At 41.5% G+C, this 22,071-nt stretch overlaps 1 protein-coding gene across 1 annotated transcript in view; it reads right to left on the bottom strand.

The window, feature by feature from the left end:
- Positions 1-2,308: 2,308 nt before the first annotated feature.
- Positions 2,309-22,071, bottom strand: part of NLRP4 (NLR family pyrin domain containing 4) — a 30,036-nt gene continuing 10,273 nt past the window's right edge. Inside the window, exons 5-9 of the mRNA XM_015442109.4 lie at positions 16,727-16,894; positions 13,211-13,381; positions 7,078-7,248; positions 5,460-5,630; positions 2,309-2,691 (exon numbers count right to left, since the gene is read on the bottom strand). Coding sequence (XP_015297595.4) covers positions 2,574-2,691; positions 5,460-5,630; positions 7,078-7,248; positions 13,211-13,381; positions 16,727-16,894 — 799 coding nt within the window. The 3' untranslated portion in view covers positions 2,309-2,573. The remainder of the gene's footprint in view (positions 2,692-5,459; positions 5,631-7,077; positions 7,249-13,210; positions 13,382-16,726; positions 16,895-22,071) is intronic.

The raw sequence follows: 22,071 nt of genomic DNA, 5'->3' as shown, positions 1-22,071 counted from the left end.
AACTTTTCCATCTTGCAAAACAAACTCTGTACTCATTAAATAACTATTTTCTCCTCCTTCCCCTGGCCTCTGGTAACCACCATTTTACTTTTTGCCTCTATGAATTTGACTACTGTAAGTACCTCATAGAAGGAGAATATATGGTATTTGCTCTTTTGTGACTGGCTTGTTTCATTTAGCATAATGCCCTCAAGGTTCATCTATGTTGTGTCATATATCAGAATGTCCTTCCTTTTGAAGACTCAGTATTTCATTTTATGCCACATTTTATTTATCCATTCATCCATTGATGGATATTCTCAATCTTCACTCCTAAATCAGTGGCATAGAAGTTCAGAAATGAGGCCAGGTGCAGTGGCTCATGCCTGTAATCCCAGCACTTTGGGAGGCCAAGGCGGGTGGATCACGAGGTCGGGAGATCGAGACCAGCCTGACCGACATGGTGAAATCCCGTCTCTACTAAAAGTACAAAAATTAGCCGGGCACGGTGGGACACGCTTGTAATCCCAGCTACTCAGGAGGCTGAGACACGAGAATTGCTTGAACCTGAGAAGCAGAGGTTGCAGTGAGCAAAGATTGCGCCACTGCACTCCAGGCCTGGGTGGCAGAGCAAGACTCGGTCTCAAAAAAGTTTCTGTCCTTTGTAGGGACATGGATGCAGCTGGAAACCATCACTCTCAGCAAACGATCACAAGAACAGAAAACCAAACACCGCATGTTCTCACTCATAGGTGGGAATTGAACAATGAGATCACTTGGACACAGGAAGGGGAACATCACACACCGGGGCCTGTCGTGGGGTGGGGCAGGGGGGCGGTTTAGCATTAGGAGATATACCTCATGTAAATGAGTTAATGAGTGCAGCACACCAACATGGCGCATGTATACATATGTAACAAATCTGCACATTGTGCACATGTACCCTAGAACTTAATTAAAAAAAAAAAAAAAACTCAGCAAATATATTTTTTTTAAAAGTTCGGAAGTGAAATATCCCCATTCCTAAAATTTCCTTTCAGCTCCCACTCCCAAGAGATCTTTATTCAATGGGAGGCAAGACAGGGTAGCCTCAGAACTCAAGAGGCCTAGTGAGGAAAGGAGAGCCAGAGGGGAGTTTGGGGAAGAATAATGAGAGGCAAAGACCACGAGGAAACGTAACATTAGCAATGCTGTGGAAATTACCCAAACATTCACATGAACCCCAAAATACATACCACTATTATGTACCAATAAAAGTGCTTTCCTCAGGCAAGAACAGATCAAGAGCCCAAGCTGGAATCCTAGTAGGACCGACAGAAGGAAGGGTGCCCAAGTCAGACCAGCCTTTCTAGTGCTTTCACTGTGGCCAGCATCTTTCCAAGTCAACATGGGGAGGGGGCCAGAGTTTCTTCAACCTGCACTCCTATGCCAGGCATTCACCAGTAGCAAACACTGTTTCAAGATTTTCCAGGCAGTATAGAGATTTCCCAAAGAATTAAACACAGAACTACCATTTTGTCCGGCAACCTCACTACCGAGTTCTACCCAAAGCAAGAGAAATCATACTAAAAAGATACCTGCCATCCATGTTTTTACTGAAGCACTCTTCACAATAGCTAAGTCCTGGGATCAACATAAGTGTCTACCAGCAGATGAGTGGATCAAGAGAACACGATTTATATACAATGGAATCCTATTTAGCCATAAAAAGAATAACATGTCTTTAGCAGCAACATGGATAGAACTAGAAACCATGATCTTAAGTGAGATAACTCAGAAACTAAGTCAAATAATGCATGTTCTTACTTGTATATGAGAGCTACATAATATATAAAGAGTGGCTGGGTGCAGTGGCTCATGCCTGTAATCCCACCACTGTGAAAGGCTGAGGCAGGCGGGTCACCTGAGGTTGGGAGTTCAAGACCAGCCTGACCAACATGGAGAGACCCTGTCTCTACTTAAAAAAAAATTCAAAATGAGCCAGGCGTGGTGGCCCATGTCTGTAATCCCAACTACTCAGGAGTCTGAGGCAGGAGAATTGCTAGAACCCAGGAGGCGGAGGTTGCAGTGAGCCATGATCGTGCCATTGCACTGCAGCCTGGGCAACAAGAGTGAAACTCCAACTCAAAAAAAAAAAGTGTGGAATAGTAGACGTCGGAGGCTCAGGAGGGTGAGAGGGAGGTGCAGGGTGAGAAATGACCTAATGGGTACAATGTATACCATCTGTGTGATAGGTATACCAAAAGCCTAGATTTTACCACACAAGATATACGTGTAACAAAACATGTACTGAAACCCCTTAAATGTACACAAATAAGGCAAAAAAAGATTTTCCAATGTTTAGAAATGTAACACTTTATTGAGGGGTTAAGATGTCCTTGTGAGACCGAGAGACCATGAAGGCCTTTCAGTGGCTCGTCCAAGGCCACAGAGCAAATAAAAACCACATATATCATATAAAATCTATGAATGGGGTGCCAGAAATCTCACGACTCAGAGTGTCAATGATCTGTACCTCCTGGGTGCAGCGTAACATAAGGTCCCCAGTCCCCGTCCTTTGCAGGTGTTCGAGTCAGAGCCCAGGTTCCTCGCAATCAGATTTCTACCCCTGTAACTGTGTCACAGTCGTCTGTGATGGTCAGGTTAGGATTTCTCTCTTCCTCAGCCATCAGAAGTGCCTGGGTTTCCTCATCAAAATCAGTTTTTCTCAGCCTGGTAAAATATTTTAAAAGGTTCTATTTTTAATCCACATATTTTTTTCCCCTTTTCTGCAGCTCATCTTTCTCCCTAATTCATCCCAGGACAAGCCTAGGAAACCCTGGTGTTACCTCCAAGAAGAAAGACATACACATCAAATGCAGCGGTATGCTGATAAATGTTACCCCTGGATCGCCAGAAAACAAATAAATAAATTTTAAAAGTCCCAATTTATAGCTTTGCCAATTTCTGTGGTGTAAATTCTCCACACCAATCATGGCCAATTTCAAGCTGCCCACTTGTCGTCACTAAACAGAGTTACAAAGACAGGTACACACACAAGTGGCTCTCACCAGCTTGTAGGAGCTGGCTCCAACATGTCACTGGACAGAATTAAGTGTCCAGAATTGGTTAGAGAGAGCATGAACTCCACATCAACATTTGGATTTGCAACAAGAAGTCAGCGTTAGGGAGAAAGCCTAAAGCTATTTTTTTCAAAGATAAATTAATAGTTTCCATTATCTGAGTACCTGGGTCCTGGCCCTCTGCTAAGACTTTTACATGCATATCTCATTAAATTTTCATAACTGCCTTATGAGGTAGCATAATTGTCCTAACTTGGGATGAAGACAATGAGAATAAACAATATTAAAAGGTCACAAAACCAGATAGTGGTAGTCTGGATACAAATTCAAGTGATTTGTTTCTGGAGCCCCCATACATTGTATTATTGCTTTGAACCACAAAGAAGGATTAAGTATCACCATGGATAATACCTCTTGTCTCCATTTGGCAGCTGTTTGCCTCCAACTGTCCCACACTAGTGGGGTAAGCTATGTTTTTTAGTGCAACTATGTATCTTAATACACATCTTTGTGAGAGGATCTATGGTCTGGGGCTGGAGGAAGATGAAAACTCACTTAATTGAGTTCTGTCCTATTTATCACATTATCTGATGCATACTTTCATAATTACCATGCCAAATAATCACCCCTATTTTATAGATAGGAGGCTGACAATCAAAGAGGACAAATGCCTTGCCCTGGGTTACAGGGTCAAACGTGGCAAGGCTGGAAGACAAACATAGACCTCCATGACTCAGAACGCAGACAATTTGAGTCCTTCCCCTTAATCACGTGTCTACTTTGGTAGTCTACATTCTGAATCTTTAGCAAACATTAAAATGAGAAAGAGCCAGGTGTGGTGGCTCACGCCTGTAATCCCAGCATTTTAGGAGGCCAAGGCAGGCAGATCACCTGAGGTCGGGAGTTCGAGACCAGCCTGACCAACATGGAGAAACCCCATCTCTACTAAAAATACAAAAAATTAGCCAGGCATGGTGGCCCGTGCTTGTAATCCCAGCCACTCAGGAGGCTGAGGCAGGAGAATCGTTTGAACCCAGGAGGCAGAGGTTGCAGCAAGACGAGATCGAGCCATTGCACTCCAGCCTGGGCAACAAAAGCAAAACTCTGTCTCAAAAAAAAAAAAAAGGAAGAAAGAAAAGGAAATAATATTGAGCACTCAGCCTTTCCAGGTAGAGATTTATATGGATAGACTTCAAGAAAACAAAACTATCTTCACAAAAGGGGGGAAAAAAATCAGTGAATGTTCTTTAGTGTTAGTTATAACAGTTTTAACCCATTATATTTCCCTTTTCTGGAAATGAACAGCCTAGTAATAACTGCCTATGATTGCCTTCATCTCATATTGGTTTGAAAACAGTAGGGGAAAACGAATGAGAAAAATAAGTGTTAAGGATTCTATTGTTATCTAGTAAAATAATGTTTGTGGGATTATATGTAATTATAAATATAACAAAAACTATAAATTATGTTTATATAAAATTGTTTATATTTATAAATGTTATACTTACAAATATACATATAAATTGTATTTACAAATATTTAAAATATAAATATGTATCATAATTTGTATTATAATAGTAACAAGTGATACTGGAGGTAAAAAATTATTTAGGCAGATAGTGAGGGTCAAAGAGTCCTCAGCAGAGCTTCCCTTCTAACAAAATGCAGCCCTAGAAATCATTTCTTTTCTAACAAAGAACATCCTGAAAGACTGAGCTGCAAACATAAATAAGGGAGCTGGAAGATTGCACGGGGGGGGGGAATGCCAGCAGCTGTGCCAGTGAACAGAGCTACCTGGGGGCCAGGCCTGTTCACCATGAAAGGACCATCTTCCCTTTTTTATTAGCATGGGCACAGTAAGAAAAAAATGGGCAACATGGTACAGCTTAGGCAGAGAACCTGCCCGCTTAATAAAAAGACTGGGGTGGGGGCTGCCAGAGATTCACACCCTATGCCAATAGCACACCTGGTCGTAAACAGTTTTTCATGCCCTATGTCGATCAGACACCACCTTCCCACCAGCTCATGTTTAAAACTCTCTGCGTTTCACCATGGATCCTGCAATCCATTTTTCTGAGACCCCTCTCTGTAGCAGACAGCTCTTCTTTCTTTTGCCTATTAAACTTCTCTTAACCTCACTCTTCGTGTGTCTGCGTCCTTGGATCTCCATGGCCCCGGGACAACGAACCTCGGGTGTTACCCCAGACAATGAGGCCACTCCACAAGTGCTTCCATTCATTGGGCACTCACCATTCACCACTTACTGTGGTCAGAGTTTTATACTCACCTGCTTGGTTCTTACTCCTGCAACAACCCTGAGACAAGGAACATCATTTGCACTTTAAATGCAATGTGATTATACTGCAGGTCCCAGCCAATCCCTTCTTAGCCCATAGAGCACAACAGACCCCAGCTCACCCGAGCACCTGCAAGGCGCACTCTGGGTGTCTCAGGGCCTCACAGAGCACAACCACCCCTGCGTAGTCCAAGGCGTTCAAGGTCAGGTTGAGCTGCTGCAGGGTCTTACTGCTGGTGAGAACAGATGCGAGATCCTTACAACAGGCGCTCGTTAACCCACATTCTTCCAACCTGCAATAAAAAGACACATGATAAGTGACCCCAGCCTCAGGGTGGAGGTAGGATGGGATGTGAGCTAGACGTCTAGCTGAGGCGTCAAGTGCAGTATCTCACAGCCCAGTGTTTATGACATCAGATCATGTGTCTGTGGGTAGGTGGTGAAAGTGGCCACGACTGTCCATTCTTCTCCGTAGCCCTGCCGACAGCAGTGTGACTTTGCAGCTCATTCCACTAAGACAGTCTATTTCTGGCTTCATACCTTGCTTTGGAGAATATAACATCTGAGCCAGCTTCATACCTTGATTTGGATAATATAACACAATGGAAGCAAGGTTAGGAGAGTTCTTAGCCACCGTCTTGGATATTTTTCTTCTTTGGAGATGGGGTCTCTGTCATCCCAGCTGGAGTGCAGTGGCATGATCATGGCTCACTGAAGCCTTGACCTCCTGGGTTCTAGCAATTTTCCTGCCTCAGCCTCCTGAGTAGCTGGGGCTACAGGCATGCACCACGCCTGGCTAATATTTGTGGAGACGGGGTTTCACCATGTTGCCCAGGCTGGTCTTGAGCTCCTAGGCTCAAGCTATTGGCCTGCCTCAGCCTTCCATAGTGCTGGGATGACAGGAATAAGCCATCACACCTGGTGATCTCGGATGTTTTCTATACTTCATCTCCTGAACTGCTGAGATGCTATGGGCTCAATTTTGTCACTGCCAAAATGTATATGTTGAAGTCCTAACCCCCAATACCCCAAAACGGAATCATTTGGATACAAGGTCTTTATAGAGGCAATTAAGCTAAAATGAGGACACTGTGCGGGGGGCCCTAGTCATATGACTGGTGTTCTTATAAGAGGAAATTTGGACACACACACACAGAGGGAAGAGAACATGAAGACACAGGGAGAAGACAGACAGTCATCGACAAGACAAGGAGAAGGGCCTGGAGCAGATTCTCCCTCATGGTCTTCAGAAGGAGCCAACTCTGCTGACAGCTTGATCTCAGACTTTCAGCCTCCATAAGCGTGAAATGATAAATTTGTTATCTAAGCCACTCAGTCCATAGTACTTTTTAAACCCTGGCAAACTGATACAGATGCCATGTCAACGAGCCCAGACCAACCAGTTAGATGACTGGCTCAGTTACACCTGTCATCCCCAAGGGGACAGCCAGCCCAGCCAGTCAACCTCCATACCATATAGCAAGGTCCCAAAGCAGCCAGTCCCTCAGTTAACCAGCTCCCTAAGCACACCTGGCTGAGGTCAGCGATGCCCAGACAAGCAGAGCCAGCAGCAATCTAACTGCTCATTGCCTTAAGCCCTCAAGTTTCACACTGGTTCATTAGGCAACCACGGCTAACTGCTATGTGGTCCTGTTGGAGTTTTCCTCTTTCTCTTTCTTCCCATCCACTCTCCATCTTTGCCACTCATGAAAATATAACCAGGAGTTTGGCAATACCCACCCAAGAACCTCTAAGCGGCAATTCGGATGCGTCAGAGCCCCACACAACAGCTTCACGCCCACGTCTCCGATTTCATTGCACCCAATTTGCAGAATCTTCAGGTTTTGATTGCTGATGAGAGCGGAGGCGAGGTCTTCACAGCCGGCAACAGTGATAAAACATTTTACCAAACTGCAAAAGAGTAAGGGTACCATGCTTAAAGGCTATCACACCTCGGTCTAATATCAGGAAAAGAGACACCAAAGCATGACAGCCTTTGTCATTCATGTGGATAGGTACCGTCAGTCCTCCATATCCACAGATTCAACTACAGGCAGATTGAAATTATTCAAGAATTAAAATAATAACACAACAATAAATAATACAAATGAAAAAACCAATAGAGTATAACAACTCTTCACACAGCATTTACGTTGTATTACCTATCCTGGTAACTTAGAGATGATTTACAGTATTATAGGAAGATGCCTATACATTATATGCAAACACTATGGGCCAGGCACGGTGGCTCACACCTGTAATCCCAGCACTTTGGGAGGCCGAGGCGGGCGGATCACCTGAGGTCAGAAGTTCGAGACCAGCCTGGCCAACATGGTGAAACCCCATCTCTACTAAAAAAAATTAATAATAATAATACAGAAAATTAGCTGAGCATGGTGGTGTGTGCCTGTAGTCCCAGCTACCCAGGAGTCTGAGGTGGGAGAATCACTTGAACTTGGAAGGCAGAGGTTGCAGTGAGCTGAGATGGCACCACTGGACTCCAGCCTGGGCAACTGGACTATCTCAAAACAAACACTATGCCATTTTACATAAGGACCTTGAGCATCTGCAGATTTGGAATCCTCAGAGGAAATCTGTAGCCAACCTCCTGCAGATATGGAGGGACAACTGGAATTGCCTCAGCATCGTTCATTGAAGGTCTCTCCTCTCTCTGCACCAGTGATAAACTATTCCACGATGCAACATCTGAACACACGTGGATCAGTCTGTTTCTGAGATCTCTATTCTGTGTCTCTGGTCTATCTGCTTATCCTTGTGTGAATCTCATACTTTAATTTCTAAAACTTTAGAAAGTCTTGATACATTTAGAGCAAGGGCTCCTACATTATTTATTTTAATTTGAGCTGGAGTTTCACTCTTGTTGTCCAGGCTGGAATGCAATGGCATGATCTCGGCTCACTGCAACCTCTGCCTCCCGGGTTCAGGTGATTCTCCTGCCTCAGCCTCCTGAGTAACTGGGATTACAGGCGCCCACCACCATACCCAGCTAATTTTTTTTTTTTTTTTTTTTTTTAAGTAGAGATGGGGTTTCACCATGTTGGCCAGGCTGGTCTCGAACTCCTGACCTCAGGTGATCCACCCGCCTCAGCCTCCCAAAGTGCTGGGATTACAGGCGTGAGTCACCGCACCCGGCCCTACTTTTTATATTTTAGGTGTTTCTTAGGTATTACTGGCCTCTTGCAAATTCCATACACACTGTAAAATTTACTTTTCAAGTTCAATTCAATCCCCAAACAAAAATATGGCATTTTCACTGGGATTTCATGAAAGCAAATGAATTCAACTTAAGGAGAACTGACTTTTTAGATGTTGAATATTTCAATCTTTGAATATAACATTGTTTTATGCCATAATTTGTACACATTCTCTACAAAAGTCTCACATATATCACAGTAGCTATTTCTAGGTAATTTCTTTTTTATGTTACTGTAAATGGTACTTTAATTCTACTAGCTTATTACTTCTTGTTGATATATCGGTAACTGTTTTTGATATATTGTTTCAAGCAAGCTTGTTAGACTCTAATTCTGATAATTTAGCTATAGATTTTCTTGGATGTTTCTATGTACATTCAAATCATCTGCATAGACTTAGGTGTTTCTTCAAGGATTACAGGTTTAGTGTTTTTCTTACCCTGAAGCATTTGCTAAGATTTTCAGGACATTGTTAACTAGAAGTGATTATAGCCACCATTCTTATCTTTTTCTTGATATTGAAGAGAAAGCTTTTCTATCATTAGACAAATGTTTGTTTTAGATTTTTTTGAACATATTCTTTAGATTATCAAGGAAGTTCCCAAATAATTTTTCAAGAGTTATATGTTTTAATTCAAACTTTTCTGCATTTTAGATCATGATTTTTATTTTTAACCGGTAAAGTGATTTACATTGATTTTTTTACTAATCTTTTTAATGTTAAAGCAACTTTACATTTTGGGGATAAGCCCAACTTAGTTATTATGTTTATTCTTTTAATACATTTATGGATTCTGCTTGCTAATATTCTGTTTAGTGCTTTTGCATTTCATGAACGACACTAGCCTTTAATTCTGCTTTCTTACAAAAATTGTAAGGATTATATTGCAACTGATAAAATTCTTATTGGTTTCTGGCATTAAGATTATGCTAGTCACAAAAAAAGGTGGGGAGTTTCTTCTCTTCTGATCCTGAAAAAGTTGATTTCTAAGAGTGGAATTATTTATTCTTTGAAAATCTGGTAAGAATCACCAGTGAAAGCTTCTAAGCCTAAAATTTTCTACATAAAAAGATTTGATTGATACATTTTTCTCTTGAGTACATTTAAGTTATTTTAGAAGCTTATTGAGTCTTGAAAATACCTAAATTTTCAAGTTTATTGTGTAAAGTTGCTCATATTGAATCTTTTTAATATCGGTAGCATTTGTAGAAACGTTTCTTTGCCCATTCTTGGTATACACCTGCGCTGTTCAACGTGATAGCCAGCTACGTGTGACCACTGTGCACTTGGAATGTAGCTTGTCTGAATCTAGATGTGCCATAGTATAAAACAGTGAATCTTAAAGAGTTAATACAAAAAAAGTAAAATCTCATTAGTCATTTTTTGTACTGATTACATATTGAAGTGATATATGAATTACATATTGAAGTTTGATATATGGCTAAATAAACTATATTATTAAAATCAGTTTCAAATATTTACTTTCATTTTTAATATGACTACTTGAAAATTTAATATTACATGTGTGGCCTGCATTATATTCTATAGGACGGCATTAACAAAAATTGGTTTTGCAAAGCACCACCTTGCAGGTTTCTCATCTTTTCCATTGGGATTTTCGTTTAATTAGTTTCTGTCCTTATTTTTATTTCCTTCTATCCTTTAGGGGGTTTATTTTACCATGAAAAAAAAAAAACCCTTAAGTTCATTATTCTTTAGATTCCTTTCAAAATATATACATGTACTATAGCTCCATCTGAGTTTGTTGCAAAGTATATTCTCTTTTCATTTCAACATACATTCTAATTTCCATTATGATTTCTCTCCTTGGACTCCTGGACTGCATATGGGAAGTAATTATGTTCACCTCATAAAATTTAAAGTTCAATTGAGTAGGAAGATAATTTAAATATTAGCAGGAACCAAATAATGAATCAGATGATACTTTGTCTTAAATTCTATTTTGTCTGATTCATACAGTTTCATCAGCTTCCTTTGGTTTAATATTTGCAAGGTCTTTTTTTCTATCATTTTCATCATTTTATTGAGGTAAAATTTACATGAGATTAACTATATTTAAGTGAACAGTTCAGTGGCATTTACTACAGTTCACAATGTTGTACAACCACAAGCTTACGTTTTAATAAGTAACTTATAAACATTAGTTATGTTTTAACATGGTAATTTTTTTTAGCTGAGACATTTCATCTGTTTATATCTAATTACTAGTATATTTGAATTCAAATATATATCTTGTTTTATATTTTCTTATCTGTTCCTTCAATTTTTGTTTCCTCTTTTTTGGATTGGGTATTTTTAATCATTCTGTCTCCTCTTTTCTGCTAATTTGAGTATTCACTTTAATCTACCCCTTTATACTTTGTTATGGCGGTTGTATATGTTTTCTATTAAATCTTCAAGACTGTATTATTTTTATACACAAACCACATTTTGTTTAGATTTATCCAGACATCTACCACTTCCTTTGCTCTGTCTCTCTTCCATCTGGAACGATTAACTTCGTCTAAGAAACAGTCTTTAGAATTACTTTTAGGAAGGATCTGGTGGTAAGAAATTGGTATTTATTTGAAAAGGTGTTTTAACCTCATTCTTGATAGTTTCTGGTGGCTATAGAATTCTAGGTTGACAATCCACCCTCCCCTCTCCCCACCATATTGGATATCTCCCTGTACTGCCCTCTGGTTTCCACTGTTACTCTTCACCCAAGTCTGTCTAGCCTTTCTCGTAGATCATTTCCGCCAGCTCCCAGCCCCTTGTTAAACCTTTCCAGGCCAACATCTTTATATCGGGTGTTCTGCAGTTTCTCCACTATTTATCCTGTTAAGCACTTATTTGGATGCTTGAATCTGAACTGGAATCTTTCATCAGTTACAGAAAAATTTTAGCCTTAAAATATTTTATCTTTCTGGGATTCCCAGTAAGTTTGTTAGAATGTCTTAATCATCTAAGTCTTATAAGCTAATTCTAAGTTTACCTATTTTTCTGTTTGCATGCTGCTTTCTAGGTAATTATAACCTATCTTCTATTTTACTTTGTCTTTAATTATGTCTAATCTACTATTCACCCCATATATTGTTATTATATTTATAATTTCTAGTCGTACTACTTGCTCATTTAATCTCCTTTTTCCCTAAGATTCAAACTTGTTATATTTCTGTAAACATAGTAAGTATAATTGCTTTATAGATAATTAGATAAAGTTTGGTAGGTGTTTGTATTTTGACTTGTCCTTGGCTCAATGTGCTTTATCTCCTTGTGGTTTGGGTTATTTTAACTGTGTGGTATTTACTGACCTTAAAAATTCCTTTTAGGAATAAGCCAAGGTCAAGGATCATGTCATCCTATTACCTACCTCCAGAGACGATTTGCTCTTGTTTCTTTCAGGTGTCTGGTTCAGTACTAGTTTAAGGTTATGTTGTGTTTTTTTTAAATATGTCTTAAGGATTTTTGGAAAGCCTTAAGTGCTATCTACTTAGCCTGCTACTTTAGAATATTTCTGTTTAGGCTGGGTGCACCTGTAATCCCAGCACTTTGGGAGGCTGAGGCGGATGGATCACGAGGTCAGGATATCTAGACTATCCTGGCTAACATGGTGAAACCCTGTCTCTACTAAAAATACAAAAAAATTAGCTGGGTGTGGTGGCAGACACCTGTAGTCCGGCTACTCGGGAGGCTGAGGCAGGAGAATGGCGTGAACCCTGGAGGCGGAGCTTGCAGTGAGCCAAGATCGCGCCACTGCACTCCAGCCTGGGTGACAGAGTAAGACTCTGTCTCAAAAAAAAAAAAAAAAAAAAAAAAAGAATATTTCTGTTTAGCTTCTAGATGCTTTTAAATTTTTTCTTAATATTGTATCTTACATTTTTGGTGTCTTTCAGTGTCAGTGATTGGCCCAGATAGCCTAACACACCATCGGGAGAGAATGAATGCATTTTGTGTTTTTGGTATGTTATTTAACATACTCTTCAAGTGAGGAATACAAAATTCTAAACTCTGATTTCCTAATGGATTAGGTAAAAATCATGCTGCCAAATTTCACAAGTCTGTATTTTTCAGGGAAAGAGCGTAACGTATTATCCTAACTGGTAACTCTAAAACACTGCCACCACCGCTACAGAGATTACCCAGATATTTCTCTATGTGATGACATGAAATTAAGTCTTTGCACTATCTCCTTTTTGCTGATCTCATGCTACCCTCTCCTCTGTCTTCTTCTAAAGCATTCTCTGTTACACACATTAATTCTCAAGTGTATTTTTGGATCTCCCGCCTTCACATTTTACCCTTCTACCTGGAATTTTGGCTTTATTTTTGCACCTGATGAAATTGTATTCATCTTGTAGAACACGCACCAAATATCGTCTTAGCCATGAAATTGCCCCTCAGGTCCCAGACCTAATTCTGGCTCTCTCAGGCCTCTGCAGAACTATTTACAACATATTAAATCTGTGACACAGAAGTCAGGGTGCAGATTTGTTTACATGAATGTCTCTACAAGAATCTGAGGCAACCAGTTTTTAAACCTTCACATTCCCAGGCACAGACACTATGGCCTTCCTCAGTTCCAGGTGCCCTATTTTCAGAAGCGCATGCCCTTGAAAAGACGTCCTGGTCTTCCAAGAAACGGCAAAAAACCTACCACAGCGAATCCAGGCGGCAGTCTGGGCGTTTCAAGGCCTCGCAGAGGGTTTTCAGTCCTTCGTCCTTCAGGACATTGGCGCCGAGGTCTAGATAGCGCACGCTCTTGTTATGCAGAAGCATTTCAGAGATGTATTCACAGCACTGCTCACCGAGGTGGCAGTAAGCCAGCCTACGGGGACAAAACCACAAGGAGAAAAGAAGGAGAGTGAAGAGGGATGTGTCGTCTCAGGGAGCTTTGCTTAATCTCATATTCAGGGTAGTATTTCTATAATCCCACAAACTCCCCAACTGAGATGAAGTTCTGGATTATCTGAAAACACCCTGTCTCATTTCTTCTTTTCTTTGAGACGGAGTTTTGCTCTCGTCACCCAGACTGGAGTGCAACAGCGCGATCTCAGCTCTCATCACCCAGACTGGAGTGCAATGGCGCGATCTCAGCTCACTGCGACCTCCACCTCCCGGGTTCAAGTGATTCTCCTGCCTTAGCCTTCCAAGCAGCTGAGATTACAGGCACCCAAAACCATACCTGGCTAATTTTTGTATTTTTAGTAGAGATGGGGTTTCACCATGTTGGTCAGGCTGGTCTCGAACTCCTGACCTCAGGTGATCTGCCCACCTTGGCCTCCCAAAGTGCTGGGATTATGAGGCATGAGCTACCACGTCTGACCCTCTCCTTTCTTCTTACTTGCCTGATAGAAGAATCAAAGTAAGAGGTTAACACAGAAGGAAAAAGTATCGTGTAATATGGCATAGCTAATACTCTAATAGGGCTTTAATTTTGGTTCTAATTCTCCATCTGATGATGTCCTTAGACAAGACATGCGCCTTCTGAGACTGTTGCCTCATGGACTGGTAAAGTGCATTGATTACCTCGTGTGTAGTATCCTCAACTTTTTCAATTTCATTATTCTCTAAAATAGTAATAGGTTCAAAACTTTTTTTTTTTTTTTTTTTTTCCCTCAAGACAGGGTCTGGCTCTGTCACCTAGGCTGGAGTGCAGTGGCATGATCACAGCTCATTGCAGCCTCTACCTCCCAGGCTCAAGGGATCCTCCCACCTCAGTACCTCAGTCTACTGAGTAGCTGAAACTGCAGGTGTGTGCCACCACACCAAGCAATTTTTTAATTTTTTTTGTCAGGATAGGGTTTCGTCATGTTGCCCAGGCTGGTCTTGAACTCCTGCGCTCAAACGATTCACCTGCCTTGGCGTCCCAAAGTGTTAGGAATATAGGTGAGAGCCTCCACTCCCAGCCAGTTTATGTTTTTTTTTTTTTTTTTTAAGGATCCATGTTCGCTTTGAAAAAAAGTGTGGAGTAGAAAAAAACAAAAAAGCAGAGGGTGAAAGCTAGTGATGAATGAACCACACATGGCCTACAGATATTTAAGTTTTCTGGCACTTTCGTGTTTAACAAAATCAGTTGGCAATCTATAACCATCATTGACATTTTATATGAAATCTAGATTTCAACCTCTGTTGAAAACTGGGCTATCTGGCAATAAGGAGTCACATTCCTACGTGGAAATCCAACAGGCTAGGACAGAACGGGCAGCTGCTTCCTGTCGATAGACACAAGATCTGCATTTCCACGCAGGCCTCACCCAGCTTGCTTCTTTCATGGATCTCAATTTTCTGGCATATCCAGGCATTTGTGGGCTTTTGTTGTTGTTGTTTCCTTTGTGACAGAGTCTTGCTCTGTCTCCCAGGCTGGAGTGCGGTGGTGCGATCTTGGCTCACTGCAACCTCTGCCGCCCAGGTTCAAGCGATTCTCCTGCCTCAGCTTCCCTCGAGAGTAGCTGGGATTATGCACCCCCAAGCCCAGCTGATTTTTGTATTTTGTATTTTTACTAGAGACGGGGTTTCACCAACTCTGGGAGTCTACCAACTTCCATCTGGGTTCCCCTTCCTAAACTGCATCCTGAAATCTCTCCCCAGGTAGTAACCAAGGACAAATACAGGACTCACGTGTTTGTCCCTCATCGCTCAGGAGTCACTGTCCTTCATTGCCTGATGTCTGAGGTCTTAAACAGTTGCTTTATTTAGTTGGTTATTTTTGGTTGTTTTGGGTGGGAGGTTAAGTCCTGTCCCCATCCCTCTATTTTAGCTTGAGGTGTAAATCCTCTCATTTTCTTGACATTTTCAGAACACTCTCACTTTCACGTTGTTCATGTTTCAAAATGCCCAAAAGTATAAAGAGGGAAAAATCTCCATCCTCCCCTATCTCCCAGCTTCCCAGTTCTATTTCTCACAGGCAGCCTGTATTATACTATTTCTTCCAATGATATTTGCATATTAAAAAATAGACACACGCAAGACCAGCCTGACCAGTATGGAGAAATCCCATCTCTCCTAAAAATACAAAATTAGCCAGGCGTGGTGGCACATGCCTATAATCCCAGCTACTCGGGAGGCTGAGGCAGGGGAATTGCTTGAATCCGGGAGGCAGAGGTTGCGATGAGCCGAGATCACTCCACTGCACTCCAGCCTGGGCAACAAGAGCAAAACTTCACCTCAAAAAAAAAAAAAAAAGGTTGGGCGCGGTTGCTCACGCCTGTAATCCCAGTACTTTGGGAGGCCGAGACGGGCAGAGCACAAGGTCAGGAGATCGAGACCATCCTGGCTAACACGGTGAACATTGAGAACACTGCCTAACATCGAGACCATCCTGGCTAACATGGCTAACACCCCATCTCTACTAAAAATACAGAAAATTAGCCAGGCATGGTGGCGGGCACCTGTAGTCCCAGCTACTCGGGAGGCTGAGGCAGGAGAATGGCGTGAACCCGGGAAGCGGAGCTTGCAGTGAGCCGAGATCCAGCCACTGCACTCCAGCCTGGGGGACAGAGCGAGACTCTGTCTCAAAAAAAAAAAAAAAAAAAAAAAAAAGACACAAATGCATATTTATTCTTCTGTCTTCCCCTCCTTTTTTTTTTTTTTTTATAAGTATCGCCTAAAGATATTAGAATTCCATTAATCGGTAAATCAACTGGCCTTTACCACTTACTCATCTGTCTTCCTTCTGTGTTTTACATACCCTAAAACTGGCTTGAATAGTCTCTTCTCATCCAATTACTGCAAGAACATCACATGTAGTACTAACTGGGGTCAACAGGCCCACAGACATTTTGCTCTGCTACGGTCCCAAGTACCTACCGAGTCCACCCTACGTGCCTGAAGTAACCGTTATCAACACAGGAAGTACCACGTGTGTTGCGGGTGCATTAATCCAACCTCCTCACAGCGTTGAAATGTAGTACGTGTTCTGTCTAGACAATCTCAATTGATAACCGTAAGACCTCTAAGACAGGATCTCTCCCTCCATTCAAAGTTAAATATTCTGCTCAAGAAGACAGTTCCTACGTGTTAAATCCTGAAATAGAACTCAAGTCTTTTCTGATTCTTAAGCACGAGCTTTTAAACCTCTGCTATGTGGCCTCCATCAATGAGCAGATTGTTGTCAATAGGCCCAGGTTTGGACTGCCGCCACGGCCCCCCGCATCCCCCGACATCCACTCACATCAGGTATACCAGGACCGTGTCTGGGTTGCACAGAGCTTCACACAGAAGAGGCAAGCCTGCGTCTAAGTCGTTGCAGGATACATTCAGATACGTCAGCTTCTTGTTGTTGGTTAGAAGGCAGGCAAGGACTTCACAATCGATGGGTGAAAGGAAACAATCTACCAGCCTGCAGGAAAGGGAAAATGTCACATTCTGTTGGTTTCTAGTTCCCGGACTCATTCCTCTTGCTAATCCTATAGGAGTCGGGAAGCCCACATTTGCCATCCTTGAGAGACTCACTGCCTCCCAACCCCTTTCTTGATCCCTGTCAACCCGGTCTCTGGGGTAAAGAGACAGCCAACCTGAGATGCACAGTCTCGGTTATACACATGCTTGGCTTACAGTCTCTGGAGTACAGAGACAGCCAACCTGAGATGCACCGTTTCAGTTATACACATGCTTGGCTTACAGTCTCTGGGGTACAGAGATAGCCAACCTGAGATGCACCATCTCAGTTATATGCGTGCTTGGCTTACGGTCTCTGGGCTACAGAGATGGCCAACCTGAGATGCACCATCTCAGTTATACGCATGCTTGGCTTAGCCTCCCCCAGTAACTTATCTCACTGCACTTGGAGAAAATCCCAAAATATACAACACGATCCACGAGGGTCCTACCCATTCCCAAGCCCCCGTGTCCCAGTCACCCTGGTTCTTTTCAGTTGCTTGACAACACCAGTTTCATTCTCTAAGGTATTATTCATGTTTGATCCTCCCCAAACTCATCTTTAGCGGCTCCTTTACCGAACTTGGGCTATTTTGCATGTGTGCACCCCAAGTGGAATGCTCTTTTTCTGGCCTGTGGTTAGACACATCCTTATTATTCAGGTCTTTGCTCAAGTAATATCTCCTCAAAGAATATGGAAGAAGCTTTGAACCTGAGTCCCATAGGACTCCTTTTTTGGGTGCTTGAGTTGATTTGTGTTGCCAGTAGTTGTGGTTTCCTATTACCTCAACCACACTCCTTACCTCTGGCTGCCACAAAAAATAAACTAAACTCAGAGACAACAGCATAAAGATGAAAGCCATCGTGGGAGTTGTCAAGAAACAAACGTGGAATTGGCAAGTCACCGAGTCCACGGCTCCTCACGCCTCTGCAGGAGGGCTCTGTGGCCATGCGTGCTTTTAACGTTGTTCCTAGCTTTAAGATATAGGTTGGTGTGGCCGGGTGCGGTGGCTCAAGCCTGTAATCCCAGCACTTTGGGAGGCCAAGGAGGGCGGATCACGAGGTCAAGAGATCGAGACCATCCTGGACAGCATGGTGAAACCCCATCTCTACTAAAAATATGAAAATTAGACGGGCGTAGTGGCAGGCGCCTGTGGTCCCAGCTACTCAGGAAGCTGAGGCAGGAGAATTGCTTGAACCGGGAGGCTGAGCAGTGAACAGAGAGCACACCGCTGCACTTCAGCCTGGGTGCAGACAGAGCGAGACTCCCTCTAAAAAACAAAACAAACAAAAACAACAACAACTCTCTCTGTATATATATACATACACACATATATATGTGTATACACATATATGTATATACATATGTACACACATATATACACGCACATGTATATACATATATACACGCATATACATACACATATATATGTATATACATATATACACGCATATATATACACATACGTGTGTGTGTGTGTGTATATGTTGGTACAAAAGTAATTTGCCATTAATGGCAGAAACTGCAATTACCTTTGCACCAACCTAATATTATTTTCAAGGAGTGAAAAAAATACAATGTGGCCTACTTCGCACTATTCACAAAAATTTACTCAAAATGGATCATACAGACTTCAATATAAGAGGCAAAACAAAACTTTTAAAAGGAAACAAAGGGCCAGGCACAGTGGCTCACACCTGTAATCCTATCACTCTGGAAGGCCAAGAGAGTCGGATCACCTAAGGTCAGGGGTTTGAGACCAGCCTGGCCAACATAGTGAAACCTCATCTCTACTAAAAAAAAAAAAAAGATACAAAAATTAGTCGGGCATGGTGGTGCACACCTGTAATCCCAGCTACTCGGGAGGCTGAGGTAGAAGAATCACTTGAACCCAGGAGGTGAAGGTTGCAGTAAACTGAGATTGCACCACTGCACTCCAGCCTGGGCAACAGAGTGAGACTCATCTCAAATTTGGGGGGAAAAAGAAAAGAAAAAGTTAATCTTAATGAACTTCGGTTAGGCAATGGTTTTGTAGCAATTACACCAAAAGCACAAGAGACAAAATAAAAAAATAAAGTGTACTCAGATTAGAAGATTTTGTGCTTCAAAAGGACACCATTAAGAAAGTGAAAAGAAAACTCACAGAATGGCAGAAAATATTCACAAAGCATGTCTCATATATAACTTGTAATCAGAAAATATAAAGAACCCAATTAAAAATGTGCAAAGGTGTTGCCAACAACCATATGAAAAATGCTCATTAATCATTAGAAAAGTGCAAATCAAAGCCACAAGGAGACACCATCTCACACAAGTCAGAATGGCTATTATTAAAAAGTCAAGAAATAATATATGCTGGTGAGGTTGCAGAGAAAAGTGTACACTTATACATTTTTGTAGGAATGTAAATTAGTTCAGCCATGATGGAAAGCTGTTTGGCCATTTCTGGAAGAACTTCAAATACAGCTACCATCAAGCCAGCAATCCCATTATTGGGTATACACCCAAAGGAACATAAATCATTCTATTATAAAGACATATGCACCTGTATGCTCATCACAGCACTATTCACCTAAATACCCATCAACAGTGGGCTAGATAAAGAAAATGTGGTACATATACACTACAGAATACTATGCAGCCATTAAAAAGAGTAAGAGAAAATCCTTTGTAGCAACATGGATGGAGTTGGAGGCCATTATCCTTAGCAAATTAATGCAGGAACAGAAATCCAAATATCACATGTTCTCACTTATAAGTGGAAGCTAAACACCAAGTACATATAGACATGAAGAAGAAAACAACAGACACCAGGGCCTGCTTGAGAGCCGAGGGTGGGAAGAAGGTGAGGAAGAAAAAACTACCTAACTGGTACTATGCTTATTAACGGGTGATGAAATAATTTGTATACCAAACCTCCATGACATGCAATTTACTTATATAATAAACCCGTACCTGTACCCCTGAATGTAAGATAAATGTTTTTAAAACGTGTGAAGGACTTGAAAATACATTTCTCCAAAGAAGATACAGAAATAATCAAAACGCACAGGAAAAGATGCTCAACATCATTAGTCATCCAGGAAAAGCAAATCAAAACCACAATGAGATGCTCCTTCACACCCACTAGGATGAGTATAATAAAAAAAAGTAAATATAAGTAATAATTTTTAAAATGTAAGTAAATAAGTAAAAAATAAGCAAAGATGTGGAGAAAACAGAACTCTCAGACATTGCTGGGGGGAATACAGAATTGTGCAGTCACTGAGGAAAATATAACCTGGTGGTTCCTCCAAAAGTTAAATATGGAATTACTATATAACCTAGCAATTCTACTCCTGGTTACAAGCCCAAAAGAAGTGAAAGCAGGTGTTCAAACATGAGTGTTCATAGAGCTCTATTCAGAATAGCTAAAAGGTGGTAACAACCCAAGTGTTCATCACTAGATGAACACTAGAAGAACAAAATGGGGAATATCTATACAGTGGAATACTATTTAGCCAAGAAAAGGAATGAAGTACTGACACATGGTACAATTTGGATAAACCTTGAAAACATTCTGCTAAGTGAAAGCAAGCCATTCACAAAAGACCACATGTGATTCAACTTATATGAGATGCCTAGGATAGGAAAATCCAGTAGGACTGAAAGTTTATTAGTAATTCCCAGGGACCAGAGAGATAAGGGCATGAGGAGCGAATGCTAACGGGTATGGGGTTTCTTTCTGAGATAATGAAAACATTCTAAAAATCAGACAGTCATGATGGTTGTACATCCTCATGAATATATATGAAGATCACTAAACTGTATAAAGTGTACAATCATACTTTAAAAGCATAAAGTATACAATTATACTTTAAAAGCACATTTTCAAGTATAAAGCATATAAAGTGCATACTTTAAAATATGTTCTGGGGTATGTGGATATCACAATAAAGCTGTTATTTTTTTGTAAAAAAAAAAAAAAGGGGGTTTGGGTCGTTTTGTATTTGGTTGATGCAAGCTCAGAAAAATGGCCGACAAAGACTAGTATAGAGAGGTATTTGAATGTGTGAGTACCAACGAAGATAAGTAGAGGGTAAGTATCTAGAGGAAACCCTTATTTAATTGCAAAAAAAAAAAATGCTTGAATTAAAACATACATACTGGCAAGCACACACAATGGTTAAGTGCCAGCCAATGGACTGTCATGAATTTAAGGCACTTGAGTTACCAGCATGTCAAGAAACAGAGCGGGTTCATCATCTCCTGTATCCCTTTCCAGTCACGATCTTAACAAAGGTAACTGCTGTCAGATATGGTTCGGCTGTGTCCCCACCCAACTCTCATGTCCAACTGTAATCCCAGTGTTGGAGGAGGGGTCTGGGGGGGTGATGGAATCATGGGGATGGTTTCTAGCGGTTTAGCACCATCCCCTAGTGTTGTTCCTGTGCAAGTCCTCACGCAAGCTGGTTGTTTGAAAGTGTGTAGTGCTTCTCCCTTTTCTCTCTTCGTCCTGCTCCCCGACGTAAGACATGCCTGCTTTCCCTTTGCCTTCTGCCACAATTGCAAGTTTCCTGAGGCCTCCCCAGAAGCAGAAACCTGTACATCCTGCAGAACCATAAGCCAATTACACTTCTTTTCTTTATAAATTACCCAGTCTCAGGTATGTCTTTATGGCAGCACGAGCACGGAGGAATACACTGCCCGAACCTCCAACACCAGAGCCTTGCCCATCTTTGAACTTTACAGGAGTAAAGCCAGAGCCTTGCCCATCTTTGAACTTCACAGGCATAAAGCCATAGGATGTACTCTTGGGTCTGGCTCATTGCCATCAACAATGTCTGAGATTCATCCCAGTTTTTGCATACGGCCAGGAGTATTCATTCTCATGGAACAGGAGCATGTAACCACAGGTTTCTCATCCAACTTACTGTCAGTGGTATTTCTACTTCTCAGAGATTATGAACACCTGCTGGGAATGCTTTGGTGCCTGTCTTTCAGCAAACTGAGACAGTCCCTCTGTCCACCTCCAGGTGGAATTACTGGGTTACACAATCTGCCAGAATCCATGAAGGCTAAAGACAAACACAGTTTTCCGAAATGACTGCATCGATTGAGAAACTTTAACCTCCCTCCTTCAAGTTCTCAGGAAACTA

This window comes from Macaca fascicularis, chromosome 19, assembly GCF_037993035.2.
Source record: "Macaca fascicularis isolate 582-1 chromosome 19, T2T-MFA8v1.1".
NCBI lineage: Eukaryota > Metazoa > Chordata > Mammalia > Primates > Cercopithecidae > Macaca > Macaca fascicularis.
Note: the sequence above shows the minus strand (reverse complement) of the source record. Positions and strands in the feature narration are given on the sequence as shown.